This window comes from Tympanuchus pallidicinctus, unplaced genomic scaffold, assembly GCF_026119805.1.
Source record: "Tympanuchus pallidicinctus isolate F22 unplaced genomic scaffold, pur_lepc_1.0 scaffold15, whole genome shotgun sequence".
NCBI classification, from domain to species: Eukaryota; Metazoa; Chordata; class Aves; order Galliformes; family Phasianidae; genus Tympanuchus; species Tympanuchus pallidicinctus.
The window spans coordinates 25,936,637-25,953,805 of NW_026294669.1; the positions used below are offsets into that span (position 1 = coordinate 25,936,637).

General features: G+C 37.7%; 1 protein-coding gene across 3 annotated transcripts in view; it reads right to left on the minus strand.

The window, feature by feature from the left end:
* Positions 1–17,169, minus strand: part of LOC128077316 (aldehyde oxidase 2-like) — a 48,046-nt gene that overhangs the window by 24,340 nt on the left and 6,537 nt on the right. Inside the window, exons 3-14 of one of the 3 annotated variants that reach the window (XM_052676381.1) lie at positions 16,698–16,755; positions 15,105–15,201; positions 14,063–14,171; positions 12,972–13,098; positions 11,959–12,020; positions 11,390–11,476; positions 9,343–9,423; positions 6,853–6,997; positions 5,512–5,604; positions 4,175–4,326; positions 2,944–3,037; positions 1,710–1,819 (exon numbers count right to left, since the gene is read on the minus strand). In XM_052676381.1, the coding sequence (XP_052532341.1) occupies positions 1,710–1,819; positions 2,944–3,037; positions 4,175–4,326; positions 5,512–5,604; positions 6,853–6,997; positions 9,343–9,423; positions 11,390–11,476; positions 11,959–12,020; positions 12,972–13,098; positions 14,063–14,171; positions 15,105–15,201; positions 16,698–16,755 (1,215 nt within the window). Of the gene's footprint in view, positions 1–1,709; positions 1,820–2,943; positions 3,038–4,174; positions 4,327–5,511; positions 5,605–6,852; positions 6,998–9,342; positions 9,424–11,389; positions 11,477–11,958; positions 12,021–12,971; positions 13,099–14,062; positions 14,172–15,104; positions 15,202–16,697; positions 16,756–17,169 lie in introns of those variants that run through there. The other 2 variants (XM_052676382.1, XM_052676383.1) reach the window with 2 other exon arrangements.

Here is a 17,169-nt window from a genome sequence, read left to right on the forward strand (position 1 = left end):
AGAAAATATTACTTTTAACAAATGTCTGCTGGAATTACTGTTTCAGTTAATTTTTAAATTCTTCTTGAAGTACTAAGCTAATCGTAGGCAGACATACTAAGACAGTATTTGACACTGTCTGCAAGTAAGGAAACATGCCAAAAGTTTTTCAGAGTACAGGAAAAGCCGTCCTGGTATAAGCCACTTCATGTATGGATGGTGTGTTCTTTAAATCAAATCTCAGCTTACAAAACAGTGGTTTCTCTTCCAGAACATGGAAATCCCACTGTGCCAAATAACCTGATCTTGCGAAGATTTTACACTCATAGATTCTATGTGTTATTCTAGCTACCACAATGGCATTTACAGAGGGAGGCACTCAAAACAACAGCACTTTCAGTTGTCAGAAATCTCCTTTAGTTCTGGAGATGATTAAAAGTATTTTTAAAAAACGCATAATAGCAGCTTCTTTCATGATCAGGCACAGAACTGATCCCTTTGTAAAGAAAACGTAAAGTGCCCTTTTTCTCTAGCCTCAGAAAAAAACCTTCAAATTCAAAGCCACTGAGCCTGCTAGAGGTTAGCAGGTTAGTTTCTCTCACCGTGTCTGATTGTAAAAGTCAGGATTGTATGATCAACAATGAGTTTTATCAGAGATGGGAAAACTCCTTACCAGGATCTAAATTCACTCACTTAAGCATAATTCACATCAAGCTACACAAAATCAAAACTAGGAACTGCCGGGAACAGAGTGAGAACTGTCAGACAGATTCCTTCAGCCTTTGTTCTCTCACTTTCTGTTGACAGGTTTTGCAAAAAAAAGTTTCCATATGCATTTTTGTTATCTCAGCAGAATCAGTGGAGGAGACATTTCAGCATTAAAACAAATGTCAGGAGCAGACACCCCACAGAAATGGGGTTAATTTTATGTGCTGAAGCTGCTGCATATCACATGTTGTCCATGTGACTGCTGACAGATAGTTTTCCACGTCTTTGAAGTGAGCTTTTGAGTACACCAGTAGTGCTACTGTCAGGAATATGCTGCACAGCTGCTTTATTTCTCATATAATGATGCAGATGGGATTTCCCTCTTTTACTCTGTGGAGGGAACTAAACCCTTCCATTTTTTCCTCCAGCCTGTTTGTCCCTCTAATTACTACTGAGGCTCAAAGTTTCTGTGCAGTGCAAACACTGTTGCACTGTTGCTGCTCACAGATTATCCTACTGCAGTTTTCTGCTTGTGGAATTTTTTTTTTTTTTTTCCATAGCTGGCAGCCTCTAAAGGGCTGGAGAACTTTTCCAACATGAGGCCACATGTGTTTCTTATGTGGTGTTGCAATGGGCAGCTACTCTGATGTCAGGGTTGGCAGCTACTCCTGTGGTTACTTTGTTGCTAACTTCAATCACAGAATATATGCTTTGAGTTCTGTCTCCTGCTTGTCTCATACTTCTCCTCACATCCACTAGAGGGAAATCTAAGAACACAGTAACAATGACATCATTTCCCCCTCCACTAACTTCAGAAAGCCACGCGCTGACACCATTGCTCACAGCAGTTTGGGTTTTATTATTAAGATTTTGCTTTAATTAATGGCTGCACCAAATGCTTCTATCATCCATTATTTAGACTGAAATATACAATGATTCTGGTCTTTTATCTGGCTCTATTTACCCATAAGTCAAAGAGACATCACAAAACAGCAATTCGGAGAGAACATCAATGATTTTACCTTTGTAGAATATGGGATAAGAACAGAAACAACAACCTCCTTGGGCTCTATGTCTGCATGTTTATGGCCGGCAAGAAACTGGTCATTTAAAAAAATCTGTCGCTTGCCACCTGTCACAGAAAAATGTATTGAATGTGCATTAAGAACAAAACATCCAAATTTTACTTAATCTGTGCAAAAGCATACACTTGGCCAGATCACGTATATAGGTTGAACTGTTTTCATTTGGAGTGAAAATTATGCAAACATGCAGCTGTGAAAATGAAATGAAGATGCTCAAAGAAGTGCTGACATTTTCAGTGAGCATTGTTTTCAGCAGAAAATAATAGCTCCAAAGTGCTGCAATAGCCTTAAAGCATACAGCTACCTTCACTCAGAAACTGGCCTTAGACTTTCAAAGTCCTTCAAGTGGAAAGTTTAATCTTTATCATATATAGTTTAAGTGCATTTTTTTTCCGCTATGTGAATGCTGTAGTCCACCATCAAAAATATCAAGTTTTTTTCTGGAAAATTTTCTGGAAAATTGAACTCCTACAAAAGCTAATAATAATGATAATAATCAGAAAATCAGCAATTTGGGTTTAAGTACAGCTATTCTCTTTCTGCTCTCTTTCAAAAACTCTTAGACCATTAAATAATTAAAGCACTGCAATGAGAATGAGCTCTGCACATGTTTAGCACAGAGCTATAAATAATTGCCAAGATTTTCCAAAGAACCTACAGATTTTATATGACAAGGATGGAATTTGCTCAGGCTTGATTACTGTGTTATTCAAACATTTACACACACACACACACACACACACACACACACACAAGTACCAGTGATTTCAACAGAAGCTTGAAGGTGCTAAGACATGATGAGAATGAACCATTTTTTCTTAAAATAAGAAAGACACGAGCAACAACAGCAAATACCCGTCTGATAAATGGAGCAGCGCATCCAGAGACCTGTCACACCTGACTGTTTTTCTTTCATGAAATCAACAGATGTTTCCTTTTGTCTTGTGAAACCCACAGGCAGTGCCTTCTACTGGTAGACATTTGTTGATAGTTATAACGAGAGGCAAAAGCCAGGTCAATGTTGTCTTCCATTCAGCAAAAGTACCAATCTAATTCATTAGGGGGACGTGCAGTAATGTTTCATTTGAAAATGAATGACCTATAGTTACATTCTCTCTTACACTGTTGTGTCCATACGGCAAAGATACCTGGGAGGAAGTTCAAAGCTTACCATCTGATGCCAAGTTGAGAACAGATTTGCCAGCAGATAAGATTGGGTTCAAGTCCCAGGCTGATCCCCTGCTTACAATGTGTCCTCCTAAAGACTTGAACAAACAATTAGGTATTTTTAGGCTTAAACAATTAGGTTATTTTTAGGCTTGTTCTTTCATGTGTAACAGGGATCTGCATCATAAACACATTTAATTCATTTAAACAGGCCTGTTGTTTTATTTTATTTAATCTTAACTGGCAATTTTCAAGGTGATTTAATTTATTGTTCCCTTCGAAAGTTCTGTGTCATCATCATGAGAAAGACCACGTTTACTTTTTTGCCCAATAAATTAAGCGATGGCCAATTTTCTTAATTAGAGACATAAATGCAAGGTATTAAGCTAAAGGAATTCCCTAATTAGGGAAAATATCAGAGATGCCTCACATATAAACAGCTATGTGTGCATAGTCAAACCAAAGTATGATTCGCTGCAAGGAGTGTAGTACCTTCCCAAATAATCTCACTTTTCTTCTCTGCTCAGTCTCTTTCTGTTTTCTGCTCAGACAGCAGGGAAAACAAGAGAGTTTTGTTTACAGCTCTCAAGATATTTGACCCTGCTGACAACTTCCCATTTATTCCATATTACTTCATACATCTTTTGTGATGGTATTAAATACTTAGCTTTATGAAGCTTATCATAGATTCATCCAGTTTTTCTCCATGTAAGTGACATTCATACAGATATGTCACAGAATAGGAGAATGACCAGGGTTGGAAGGGACCTCAAAGATCATGAATCTCCAACTCCCCTGTCACATGCAGGGCCACCAACCTCCACATTCAATACTAGACCAGGCTGCCCAGGGCCCCATCCAATCTGGCCTTGAACACTTCTAGGGATGGGGCATCCACAACCTCTCTGGGCAGCCTGTTCCAGCACCTCACCACTCTTTTTGTACAGGACTTCCCCTTGACATCCAACCTAAATCTTCCCTCCCTCAACTTAAAACCATTTCCCCTTGTCCTGCAGTTAGCAACCTTTTCAAAGAGTTGATTTCTATCCTATTCGTAGGCTCCCTTTAGGTACTGAAAGGTTGCAATAAGGCTCGCCCCACAGCCTTCTTTTCTCCAGGCTGAACAAGCCCAGCTCCCTCAGCCTGTCCTAATAGGGGAGGTGCTCCAGTCCCCTGATCATTTTCGTAACATGTCTGTATTGTTGACTTATTTCCCATCACAGCTGAATACATACCGCCATGCTCCTGATCTGTTCTCCAGCTAGAGTTCTCAGCTGTTGCAAGAGAGCTTGGTAGATTTTTGTTTTCTCCTCTGGGAGTTTTGGGATAGTCTCCAGGAGAATCTCTCTGAGCTGGGCAAGGCAACAGGCAGCTCCTATTACTATCCCTGAAACCAAATAAGTTTAGATAGTGAAATCATAACTCCACACTGAATGCAATGCCTGTAAGGCCTCTAAAGACTTGCTATCGTAGGCAGCTTTTGTCAGCAGTAAAACAGAAATAAGAGTAAGATAAATTTCATATTCTAAGCAACAAGAACTTCAAATACCGTTTGCTTATTCAGAAAATTTTACTACTATACGTATATCTGAAAAATATTACATTCAGTATTTGCACACATAAATGCACATCATGTTTTTATGCACTGTATCCCCAAAGACACACATAAACATTAGTTGATTAATCAGGATGAATGATGACAAATTTATTGGAACCCTTCAAGAGTGAGCCCCAAACACTTGATCACATTTCCACTGGTAGCAGAGAAGCCACTGCCATGTACTTCACTGAACTCTGATGTACACAGAAATCTTCAAGTGTTGTGAAAAACTTTTTACTAATAATGGGGCCACAATCTATGGAAGTGGGCTTAAATGCAGAGTTGTTTTTGTAATTCAGTAGTTGCGGGGAACATAAGGAGATAAAGAGGCCATTATTAAACAGATTAATTCCTCTAATTTTAATAGTAAGATTTCCCATGGAGAAGATGCTGTATTTCATATTTTGCTATAGATGTAATTTCTTCATTCAGCAGCATGATGTGCCTACTGCATTGGACTCTTAACTCAGTTCTTTTCACATCAGTGCATCTATGATTCGTTCTACTAGCTGAGAATCAAGCCCAACCACTCTAAAGAAAATACTCTGCTATTTTGGGTTGCAAATCTATCGTGTTTAAAATCTAATCCTAGCCTAATTCAAGTTCTGCAAACTTTATCAGACAAATGGCTGTGACTAAAAGGTAAATGACAGGTTAAAACAAAGAAATAAGGCTGACATAGGGCCTTCCCCTACGTTTGCAGTTTGCAGAAATTTGAGATTTGAACAAATACGCTTTTGCAGAACAGTCTCATTAATTGCCCCATCTATCATCATCTCCAGACCATAAATAAGCTGACATATTGACTAAAAGGCTTAGTAAAATGACTGCGACAGGGGAGAAAACAAAAACAAACAACCCAAAACATTCAGCAGAAATAAGAGGCAATGGTTCTTATTCCTTCTGGTGTCAAAATACAAAACTCAATTTAGTCATCACTGTACCATTAGTAGAGGTAACTTGGAGACTCACCATCATCTGTGATACTCACAACTTGCATTTCTGGAATCCTCAAAGGATGGAGAATGATTGGATGATAGGCATCACAGTCATTTTTGTTGAGTCCTGTAAGAGAAAGTACAATACTGTAGTTAGAGACCTGTTGAAAAAGTTGAACATATTCTTTGATGCAGAGACTGCAAAGCTCAAAAGCATTGTAACTAAGTAGTTGCAAAGTCTTCTGAATTTTGTTATGTAGTACCTTGAATGCCACATTTTATTGCTTTTCCTTGGTCCACTTCATCTGACCCCCACTGTGCTTACTCCTCATACAGTCTTTTCAGATCAGTTTGAAGGCTGGTCTGAAGTCCAAAGTTCAATATGCTCTTTCCAGATTTTTGCTCCATGTTCCTCTAAACTGGTTTCTGGCCCTTTCCTATATCACATTAGATTTCACCTCTCACCTCAGAGCTGTATACAATTCCACCTTCATATATGAGCAACAACATTTCTGTGCTTCTCTTGTTTTCCCCTAATGCAGCACCTTTAATATATATGTATATTCCCAAAATTGTGTGTGTATGTATGTAGTAATTAGATTACCCCATGGTCTCTATTGTAAACCTCATGCTTTGTGTAAAGTCCTATTTGTTCTGCAGTAGCTGCCAGAGCCTTACATAAAGAAACTTAAATTTTTTAGACTGAAGAGATTTACCATTCTGGTGTTATGTGAAGTATTACATCATGGTGAGGGAGAAGCTGGGAGGGAGAGATGAGCTGGTACATTATTAGAAAAATGCCACAATTAAATTTATAGTGCAACTATAACAGAGAATTGACTTATGTCTCTATTTACAGTGAGAAATGCCCCCTGGTTGATTATTCCCTCAAAACAAAACAAAACAAAACAAAACAAAAGCAACAAAACAAACAAAGAAAAAAACCAGAAAACAAAAACAAAAACAAAAAACAAAACAATCCTACAAACTCTCAACCCTGTCTATAGTACACAGAAACTAGCCACTGCCTAGATGGCATATGAGGTTACTGTGCTCTTTTCCTTTGTTACATTCAGGCCAATGTAGATAGGAAATGTTTGACCCTTCGACTTGAGCGATTCCTCCCTTATTCACATAATTTTTGCTCTGAGGTTACTAGGAGAAGCTAGTGCAGACCCTGTGCTCAGTTATGGTGGTACTTAGTTTCTGACATACTGTAAAAAATCAGAGAAAATGACCATGGCCTAAATATAGAAGCACAGTCACTAGGGTGAGAGAATGCTTTCAGGATCCTCAGAAGATAAAATGAGGGCTCAGTTACATGCCCACTGGATAAAGAAATCCCTGTGCCAAAAGGTCTTTTGCCATTCCATACCTAAGCTGGTGTTACCCACAACCAGAGGTGCCTTTGGATACTTGGCTTTCAGCTCCAGAAGCTCCTTCAGGCTGGAGGGAGAAATCCATGTTGTTCTCTTACTGCAGAAAATAAGGGTCTTTCTTTGCTGTTCTTGAGCCATTCTCTGTGGTGGAAATGATAAAGACTTGTCAGTTTTGAGAAATGTCAATATAAGCAATTTTATTACTACCTAGGACATTGTCATGATGAATGATGAGACACAAATGGAGTTCTTCATCTTGTGCTTATATAGTGCTGTACAATGCTGAGTTTTTATAACTGCTATTGCTAAAGGCCAACTAGACAACTATGCAAGAGACACTAGACTAGCAGTAGATTAGTCTTCTGTTTTCCTTTATCTTGCTCTGAAAGTTTCCCTTTGTATACAATGTAATAAATAAGAGTGCAATGTGATCTGATTTTGAAGGAAATCAGGATGCCAAAAGCTCACTGCATATGTGAGAGAATACAAGGAGCATATTCTGTCAGTCAGGGAGAATCACTGTATCACCATCTGTCGGATGTCTCTATTTGCCTTGCTAGACCCTGATTAGTTTCTATGATATAGAATTCATTAATTTTTTAAAATGAAAGCAGTTACTTCTTCATTTATCTGAAAAAAACGTGGAAATACAGTCTCCTTGGGTTGGTTGATCAGTATTTCCAATTAATTTATTTATAAATTAAAGGGTTGCTAAGGCACCTCTAGTCTTACAAGGCTAATTCCCTTTACTCCACTGAGAATGCCATGTACACTCGCACCATATTCAGCAAGTACCATGTGGAATCATGCCTTCAAAATATTCAAAAGGACCACTGAGAAACATCTTTTTTGCAAACAAAGTAACGAACACATAGAACAGTCGGCAAATGGAAGAACAATTGCAATTAGGAACTGGTTTTCTATGTAATACACTTGCCTGAAACACAAGTAAATAGGAGCATGTGGACTCAGTCATAATTAGCAGTTAGGCACTCCTTTGCCAGAGAAGAATCTGTCACTATTATTGCTCTCCACATCTTTGCAGCTGTGTTTTATGTGCTTTTTCCAGTATCCACGCTTTTAATGCATATTATAGAATCACAGAACAGCTTGGGTTGAAAAGGACCTTGCAGATCTTCTATTTTCATCACCCCTGCCAAGGGCAGAGTTGCCATCCACTGAATCAGGTAATAGACCAGATTGCCCAGGGCTCCAGTTCATCAAGTAGACTTATTTCACATAGAGCTTATGGCCAACCTACTTAAATTGGCTGAGAGCTTGCAACAGACTTCAAGAGAACTTGAACAAACTCAGCATTATCATTCTAGGTCACGCTATAGATCTTACATCGCTTGAAGAGACAGATCACTCCTCTTGGCAGCACAATGTGAACAACAGATGACAGTATCTCCTTTCTTAATGAACAGCCTTTGAGTTAAGAGCAATTTGGCAAAGATGCTTAATCCAAGTACAGGAGTTGCAAAATATCCATTAATGCCTGCATTCTTACAGCATGAGTCTGACAATGGCAAGTCAAGTAGCAGAAAGGTAAATTTGCCTTCCACTTCAGGACAACATGAAGAAGCTTATACCTTAGTATGCAAGTTCAGCACTGAGAGACAATCCTTATAAACAGAACTTGTATTCTTAAACTGAAGTGTTTACAAAGTTAACTGCTGTAAAATAACATGCTGTAACACTGTAACAAATCAAAGAATTAGGCCTTGGCTTCCCAGGACACAAATGAACTTTCGAGTCCCTGAGGTAGTTGCATAATAGCAGTGAGAAGTACACAGTAATATTTGCAACAAGAGTACAAATAAGGAATTTCGCAAGAAGCTGTTGAAACATGAGGATTAAATAAAAAATCAGCCTGAGCCTGCCTGTTTGGACTCTACTTGACCTGGTCTGGTAACACCCTATTCTATCATTTTCACAGCTCTCTTCTCTTGCCACAGACCATGCAGCACTTTACACATTCTCCTTTCAAGTTTCCATCTGTCCTTCCTTTCTAATAACCACTGTCATAAATGCTCTTTTTCCTCTCCATCCTTTCTTATGCATCAGTCCAGCCTTGGCTTGCCAGCTGGAAGGAAACAGTGGGTCCTGTAGACCTTTAAATCCAACAGAGAATGACAAGATCGAAAAGACTGAGCAGTTCACCTGGGAACTTTCCAACAAAATGCTGTGCGTCACAAAAAGCTCTGAAATTAAACAGTTCTCAGCAAGGAGATGTTTCAGGAAAACACCGGGAACAACATTTTTGTTATGGAGAGGCAAACCATTTCTTTCTTGAAAATATAATTTAGAACAATGATTACATACAAATTATCCACATAAAAATTCCTCAGTATGTCTGATAAAAAATGTGGGTTTTTTTTTTCTGTTTATCTGAGGATAGAGTCATCATGACTACAGTATTTGCAGGAACTCAGTCATGCTTGCATTACAATGAAAGTCAAAAATAAAAGATGAGTACTTCCTACCATTAGTTCAGGAGGAAATATAAACTCTTGTGTTGGATCCACAGGTAGGAATTCTGCTGGGTTGCAAAGACCTGAGCGAATCTGCAAAGAAATTGGGGTTAAAATGGTGAGTGAATATTTTCAGAGTAAGCTGAAAGTCTTTGCCAAAACATGAGATTTTTTGCCGATGTGACATTGAGTTTTGACACTCTACGGGTTAAATCCCGTTCAAAAATTTGAGATAGACAAATTGATTTTTAATGTTAAGTTATACCTATTCACAAACTGCTGTAAGACAGGAGACTATCAGAATAAGCATTCTCAAGCCTTTGCCTAAATGACATCAAGAGTCGATAAAGATCTTACAGTATTTCCTGAAACCAGTCACAGCAAATATGCAACAAGAATGGGTGAAATATCTACTGTGGGAGAATGCAGTGCTGGATGCTATAGCTAGGTTCTTTTCACAGACTGTGACTTTGAATGAGACGACAGAGTCTGAGATGACAACAAACAATATAGCAGTCCACCTGAGCTGATTTTCTGCTAAAGTCTCTCTACCTAACTGAATTGCTGGCAGCACGTCAGAAGAAACAGATCTTTCTCTACTTGTATACAGGTACCTCTTTTCTGCTGAGGCCACTCATAAGGCTATGCATCCTCAGAGCTTTCAGTAATTTACATGGAAAGAGACTAATCCCAGCACTGTTTAGGATTTTCTGCCTTGTTGATTTATCTTCAGAATTAAAATTCTTGTCAGACTAGGAAGCAACAGCTGTCAAGCATATCAAGGAAAGGAAGAGACTGACATATGCTAGTCTTATCCCTTCCCCAAGCAGTCATTACCTCTTGTCACTCTGAACAAATCATGATCACAGTAACTACAAGACCTGCCTCTGAATGACATAGTTTAGTCTGACTGACTCCACTGATCAAATGGCAAAAAATTCCAGATCTTCCTTCATAATAACTAAGCAACAGCTATTTAATTTGAATGAAAGCAATCAAAAGGAATAGAAATCAGTGAAAGCCAAGTAAGGGACAAAGAAAGAAGTGCTGTTCTATAACCAGCAACTACCACATTGCTAGATTTGTGCTTCAAACAACTGTGGCAGAAGCTGGCCAACAATTTAAGTACTTACACAGGCAGAGACAATACATTTAGGTGCACAAACACACATGCAGATACAGTTTGCTTGCCTAAGGTTTTTCACTGACAAAATACGTATGACATTTTACTTCAGAGAGTTGCTTTAGAGTTCCTTAAATTTTTGCAGCCAGAATAATTACATCTGTGGAATCCAACTTCCCATCACGAAACAAGGAAGTGTTATATTAGGGCACTGTCATCTCTTCTTGCAGGTGGATAAACACAACAAATTCTGATATGCACACAAAGAATTGCCTGTCTGTACTTTTATTGATCCCTTGGATTTTTACCAGAAGAATCATGGGTGATTTTTAAAGTGTGCCATATACAGAGTAAGAATAAAACAATATATTTTTCTTCTTTCTTGCTGTTTTCAAGCAATTCCAATATATCAATTACAGTAGAATGTAAAAGACACATCCTCCTTAAGGATCTTGCATACACTAACACATAATAAGGTTTATGAAAATCTTCAGAAGCACAAACTAATATCACACAGGGACAGCTTTGTTTCCTCAGAGTTGGTGTCTCAAGAACACACAAACAAGCCATGCTGATGGTTGCAGAACTTCTGTTACAGGCATCCAACCTCATGTTAAAACCAGCTTTTTTAAGGGAAGTGTCTCTTTTCAAAAGTTTTCTTCTCCACAGAACTCAGTAGACTTAAATGTGCAATAGTGAGATCCACACTCACTAAAAAAAGTCACTAAATAAGTCACGCCACTCTGCACTGTAATTTTCATTCTGACAGTGCAGAAATGCAAATATGTTTATGCTACTATTCCCTAACAGCCAAAGCATGAAATTCAGTCTGGGTTAAACATTCAAGGACAGGAAAAATAATCCATGTTCTCCAAATTTTGTAATGCAAATAGGAGATAATGAAAACAAACAAAAAAAACATTCAATGTATCTTACCCGAACTCCTGCAGAAGATGAGCACCCAAGTTCTTCCTGATCCAAGCAACATTTTCCAGTTCCTCTCAGCTGGCAGCATGTTTGCTCCTAAAGAAATCATATCCTGTTCTATAAAACCAACAAAGCAACTTTATATTTATCTGTAAATTACCACCTTGATTTTTCCTGTTTTAAAGCAGACTTAATCATTCAGACGATAAGTTCATCCAGGAGATCTCGTGAACCTTGGGGCCCCTACGAGTGAGTTCCTTTTGGGTACCTGAATGTCTTTACTCATACGGTGAATGGAAAAAGCTCACAATTGTTTCAATGGCACCTGGATCAAAGTGGCTGAAGCTGATGTAAAGGATTCTTAAGTTCATTGCAAGAGTACATGCAAAAGTTAAAGTCAGCAGCAACTGCAAGTACTTAGCACATTTGAAAACAAAGTGTCAGATTTTCCAAAGGCTCAACCAAAAAGGATTTCCAAATTAAGATAGATTTCAGGCAGGTTCTTCAGGAAGCCTCAGACTTTTCAGATCCCATCAACGGTCTCAAAATAACAAACACATTCACAAACACTGACCCACCTTAGCAAAAGATGCATAGCTGTCTATAATTGGCCTGTATCCTGTGCAACGGCATAAATTACCTGAAATAAAGCACATAATGAAACATAAGAAATTGTAATAATGTTCGGAAGCACTGACAGAATTTGAAATGGTGTGGGTTGAAATCTGTAGATATGAAATGTTGAAAATTATGTCCCTAACTCCCTAATGGGAAAAACCATATCTGCAAAAATAAGAAATATTACTTTAATAGTGATTATGATATATGATTGAAATTCCTTGTTTTAGGAAGGAATTGTTCTAATAATAATATGAAATACTTTTTATAAATATATGTCAAAAATATATGACAAAAAGCACCCAAGAGGTAATACTAGTATTACTCTACTACTATTGCTACTACTATCACTATAATCTTTGGGTTTTATAATCCAATCAAAAATCTACTGCCATTGGCCAGTATCATCGTTTTCACATACAGTTAAAAGCAGTAGGAAAATCTCTGCTGAAATTTCTGGTGCTTCTTTCATGAAGTTAAAACTGTTTAATGGGAGGGGTCAAATATTTTCGGGAACTGTGGGATTGTTAGCAAACTTGGGATAGAAAGTGAATTCAAGTTGCTTCATCTGTTATAGTAAATTTGAAGAGTCGACATACAATGTCATGTCTTGTATCTTCCCTGCAGCTGTCTGTTAAAATTTTTAATAGGGATTTTATGTTATTGGTAGGTGAAGTACTTACACCGAAGACAAAAAAGAATCTATCTTTGATTATATAGATTGTAACACTGAAATAATATTGCATTATATTGAGGCTGCTGATGTAGGAGTACTATAAAAACAGTTCTAAATGATTTTCAGAAATACATAGTCAGGACTCAATGAATTTTAAGATGTTCTTAAGACTACAGTAGTTAGAACAAAACACACTTTCAAACATCATCTACTGCTTTTGTGTCAAATCATACTTGCTATCCCAGTTAATATTTATTGTCTCATCTTACTTTTTAAAATTTACTGTCTGAGACATACCATCCAGAGCAGAAATTATCTGTTCCATGGAAGGTTTCACATGGCTTCTCAGTAAAGCATATATGGACATCACCATTCCAGGGGTGCAGAAGCCACACTGGGAGCCGTGGCATTTGGCAAGTCTTTCCTAGGACAAAACATATGGCTTCACTGGCTTTCTGAATAACCGTTTTCAAATTTGTTATCAACAGACATTAGACTAGTAGCAGCTTTTTTGCTATCCCACCATGACCATTCATGAGAAAATTCTCAGAGCAAACATCTTGTAAAAGATAATGCTGTCTCACAGTATTATACTTTGACATTCATGACCTAAATTCCTTGACATGAGATCAGAATGAGAACCCAAGACTTCGAGTTTAAATATCCACCACGATCATGAAGGCCAGAACATAACAACTCATCAGTCAAAGCTTCACTGCAGACCAATCCCAGAGACAATATCCTTAGAAAATGATACTGAGAAAAAAAAATACAGAAAATTCTTAAATCAATGTGTCCGGACCATGCTTTTCAGGGATGAGGTAGACTGAAGGAAGTACAGAGCTGATCTAATCTAAGGGAAATTTCTGGCACACAGGAAAGATGCATCTACTTGAATATTGGTCAATCTAATTGCCACCTGGGGTAACTCCTCATGTATTGCAACATAAGCATTATGTTGTCCCCAGTGAGCTGGCTAGACGCCATACTGGTGTAATAACTGAAACTGAGCAGTGCTCTTTGTTCTTCTTCCTAATCCTTGCTGAAAATTGCCATGCTACAAAACACAGGAATGGACAGGCCTGTGTCGTGGAGATTGTGATATAATCCCTGCATGGCAGTACATTAGGGAAAACTCCTTGCATGCTCCTTATTTCATTTCCTGTACCCACACCAGACCAACAACAACACAGCAATTATTATCCGAATTCCCAATAACTCCTGTTCATCTAAAAAGATCAGACAAAACTCAGAGTTTCTAGAATTCTTTCAGAGATTCTGCATTGTACAAACTTACAGTACCTTTTCACAACTCCCATCTCCATTACAGACATAAGACAAGAAAATCTCATTATCTGTCTGTATTACACAGTCCAGCATGTTCTCACCTGAATTGGATTAATCCTGTCTTTTATGCTTCCAACCCCTTCCACAGTAGTAACAGCAGCACCATGCAGTGAGCATATGGGGAGCAGGCAGGAATTAGCAGGATGGTGCCTTTGAGGAGTAAAGGAGAACTTTGGTGTTAAACAGCCTTATCATATGGGTTATGGAGGAAGAAATAAAGGGTATATACTTCAGCTACTGGGCTATAAAAAGACACTGTGGCACAAGAATACAAAATCCTTCACTTGAACTGTGAGAGCATGCACAGTTCCCACTGGTGGGATTTCTTTCTACACAAAGCAATAAGCTTTCTTAATTAAAAAAGAGAAAGGTTAAGTTAAAAAACAAACAAACAAAAAAAAAAACAACCCAAAAACCCAAATATATGCTTTATTAAAACCTGAGGAGAGTAGGATGTGAGAAAGTCAGACACAACATTTATAAATGTAAGTTTCAAGAGCCAGGGAGAGAAAGAAATTAAAACATCTAACTTGGCTGCAGACAAAACTGTACAATGACAATAGAACGTGTTCAATGCTGAAGCCCACGGAGATTTTAGCAATGGTTATGGGAAATATGGGACATTTCATTGTGTTGTCTAGTAAAGACTCACTAAAATGATACATATTCAAATAAGCACAAAAGAGTCAGGAGAAGCAGGTGATTAGAAGGCTGGAGAAATATCAGATTATAAAGAACACAATTTTAAAATATCAGTTCTCCAGAAAGCTGGGGTGGAAGTTTTTGTTTGTTTTTTTGTCTGCTTTTTTATTGGTGGTGGTGGGTTATTTTTTGTTTTTTGTTTTGTTTGGCTGTTTTTTGTTTTGTTGGATTTTTTTTTTTTTTTTTTGACAAAGATTTGAGACTTGGGATCTCATTGTTATTGCATCACAGTGGGACCAACTCTGGAATCTCTTTTGTGGAGAAAGTCTATAGGTAAAGCTTTTAGATATGTACCAGAATTACCCAAGATCTGTCTAGATGGAAAGAAACCAAGCATTTCCAACTGAACATGAGTTTTTTCAAATATCAGTGTGAGCATACCGAATCTTCTTGGCAACTGGGTCATACGTAGATAACATCACAGTGCATGCACCACAGCCTCCTACTCCACAGCCATACTTTGTTCCTGAGAGACGGACTGCAAAAGGAGACTGTTAAAGAAATAAAATATAAGATGAAGAAGTCCTCTTTTCTTTACATTCTGCTGAGTTTCCCTTGTTTTACGTACACGAGCAAAACCGGAGGGATCTTTGAACCAGATAGCTCCAGACACACACAAAAAAGTGTACAAGATAGATGAAAGTAAAACACATAAAGAGATAAGAAGGGTAAGAATGGAGAGAAATGAGGGCAAGGCAAACTTCTAACACAGAAGTTTTCAGTCTTGATAGTCAATACCTGGTGAAGCCCCAAAATACTGAAAATCAGTACCCTGTAATTGGAACATGTTGAAGAAATCCAGCAATAGGTTCTCTGATGAGCCTTATTTGTAACACTTTCTTAAGCTTTATACATAATTATCTGTATCCTCTGTTTCAGATTTCAGTATGTCTCCACTGCTGCTTCATGAAAGGAGTACAGTACCCAAAATGGAGCACAATACCCATGCACAAGACAAAGTTCTGTAAGAATGGACTTTGTCCATTATCTGCAGCATAGAAGTTCCACCTTTTTTTTTTCCATCTAATTCACAGTCTATCCCTCTGTTGTCATGGTGCCATGAAGACCATGGAACCTACTAACTCATTTCATCTTAACTCCTCCATTCATCAGAATGATAGACAGTCGTATTGCTCTTCCCACTGGGTAAGCACATTTTCATCCATTTTGCTTATTGGTACTAGATCATGTTTACAAATTAATTTCATCATGTTTCCAGATGTTCCTGCACTCAGTGCAATTTTTGTACTCCCATGCATTCTTACTAGTAATCATTATGTAATCATACTTGTAATCATTATAGTAATCATACTGTGCTTTACTGTTAAAAAGATGCTAATTATTCCACCGAATTCCTGAACAATGCAAGTTAATAAAAAAGCTACAGCTTGTAAAGTATTTTCCACTACTGCCCTTCTCCACTTACTCCTTACATTAATGTTGTTTTGCTTTCTCAAAAAGGACCTCAAATGCTAACACAGATGCTTAATTTTGCAACATGCATGGCATCTTTTTATTTAGAATAACTGTCACTGAAGTCTATAAGTTTAGGAACTTGAAAATTCCCAACTGACAAAAAATAAAGATAAGAAGATAGTAAGAAAATATGCTTATACAGAATTCTTTAAGGGACTGGGGTCTAAATAAATGGTTTACTATAAAGGAAATTGTGTATTTATTTCTTTAGTTATAATTTTAATGGCAAATGAACTGAAAGATTTTTCTGTTGTTTGAGAAGCTGTAGAGAAGCATTTGGGTAGGACCTAGAAGAGTTACACTCAGAATTCATGATGTTAAACACACGGAACCAAACAAATAATGCACATAAAGAACTGGATTGCACTGCCAAGAACAAATGCAACATGAGATGTCTTAGTTCTACTTATTGTTCTGTTCCCAAAGTCAAACAAATCCTCAATTATGGTAGTTCACAGAATTGCAGAATTCAAAGGCAGAGCTCAAACAAAAGGATACGTTCCTTTCTTAGATAGTACAGAAGTAATTCTTCAGGATCTGCCTGCCTCTCAATTACCTGCATCATAGGGAAAAAAAAAAAGAGTGATTATGTGTTAGGGAGTGGACATAACCTTCTCACAAGGATTAACTGACACCGAAATGCTGTGATTGTGCATTAAGGAGGTCTGTTTGTTCAGCAACAGGATCCTGACACTTGATCACAATCTGTAGATATATCAACAAATGTGTCAGGTAGTATTGGTGAAATATGTATTTAAAGTATTAGAAATCATGGCTTATTCAGAAAAATGAGAAGGAAAAGAGGCTAAGTACACACTGGGTGGAAAAGAATAGACCCCCTCTTTTTACTAGACCCTTTGTCGACTCATAGCAGCATGAATCAGAAATCCCTTAGTTTTAAAGCCATGAATTTGTGTGTATGATACTATACTAACCCAGAAAGCATGAAAACATATTTTAAGACCTATCA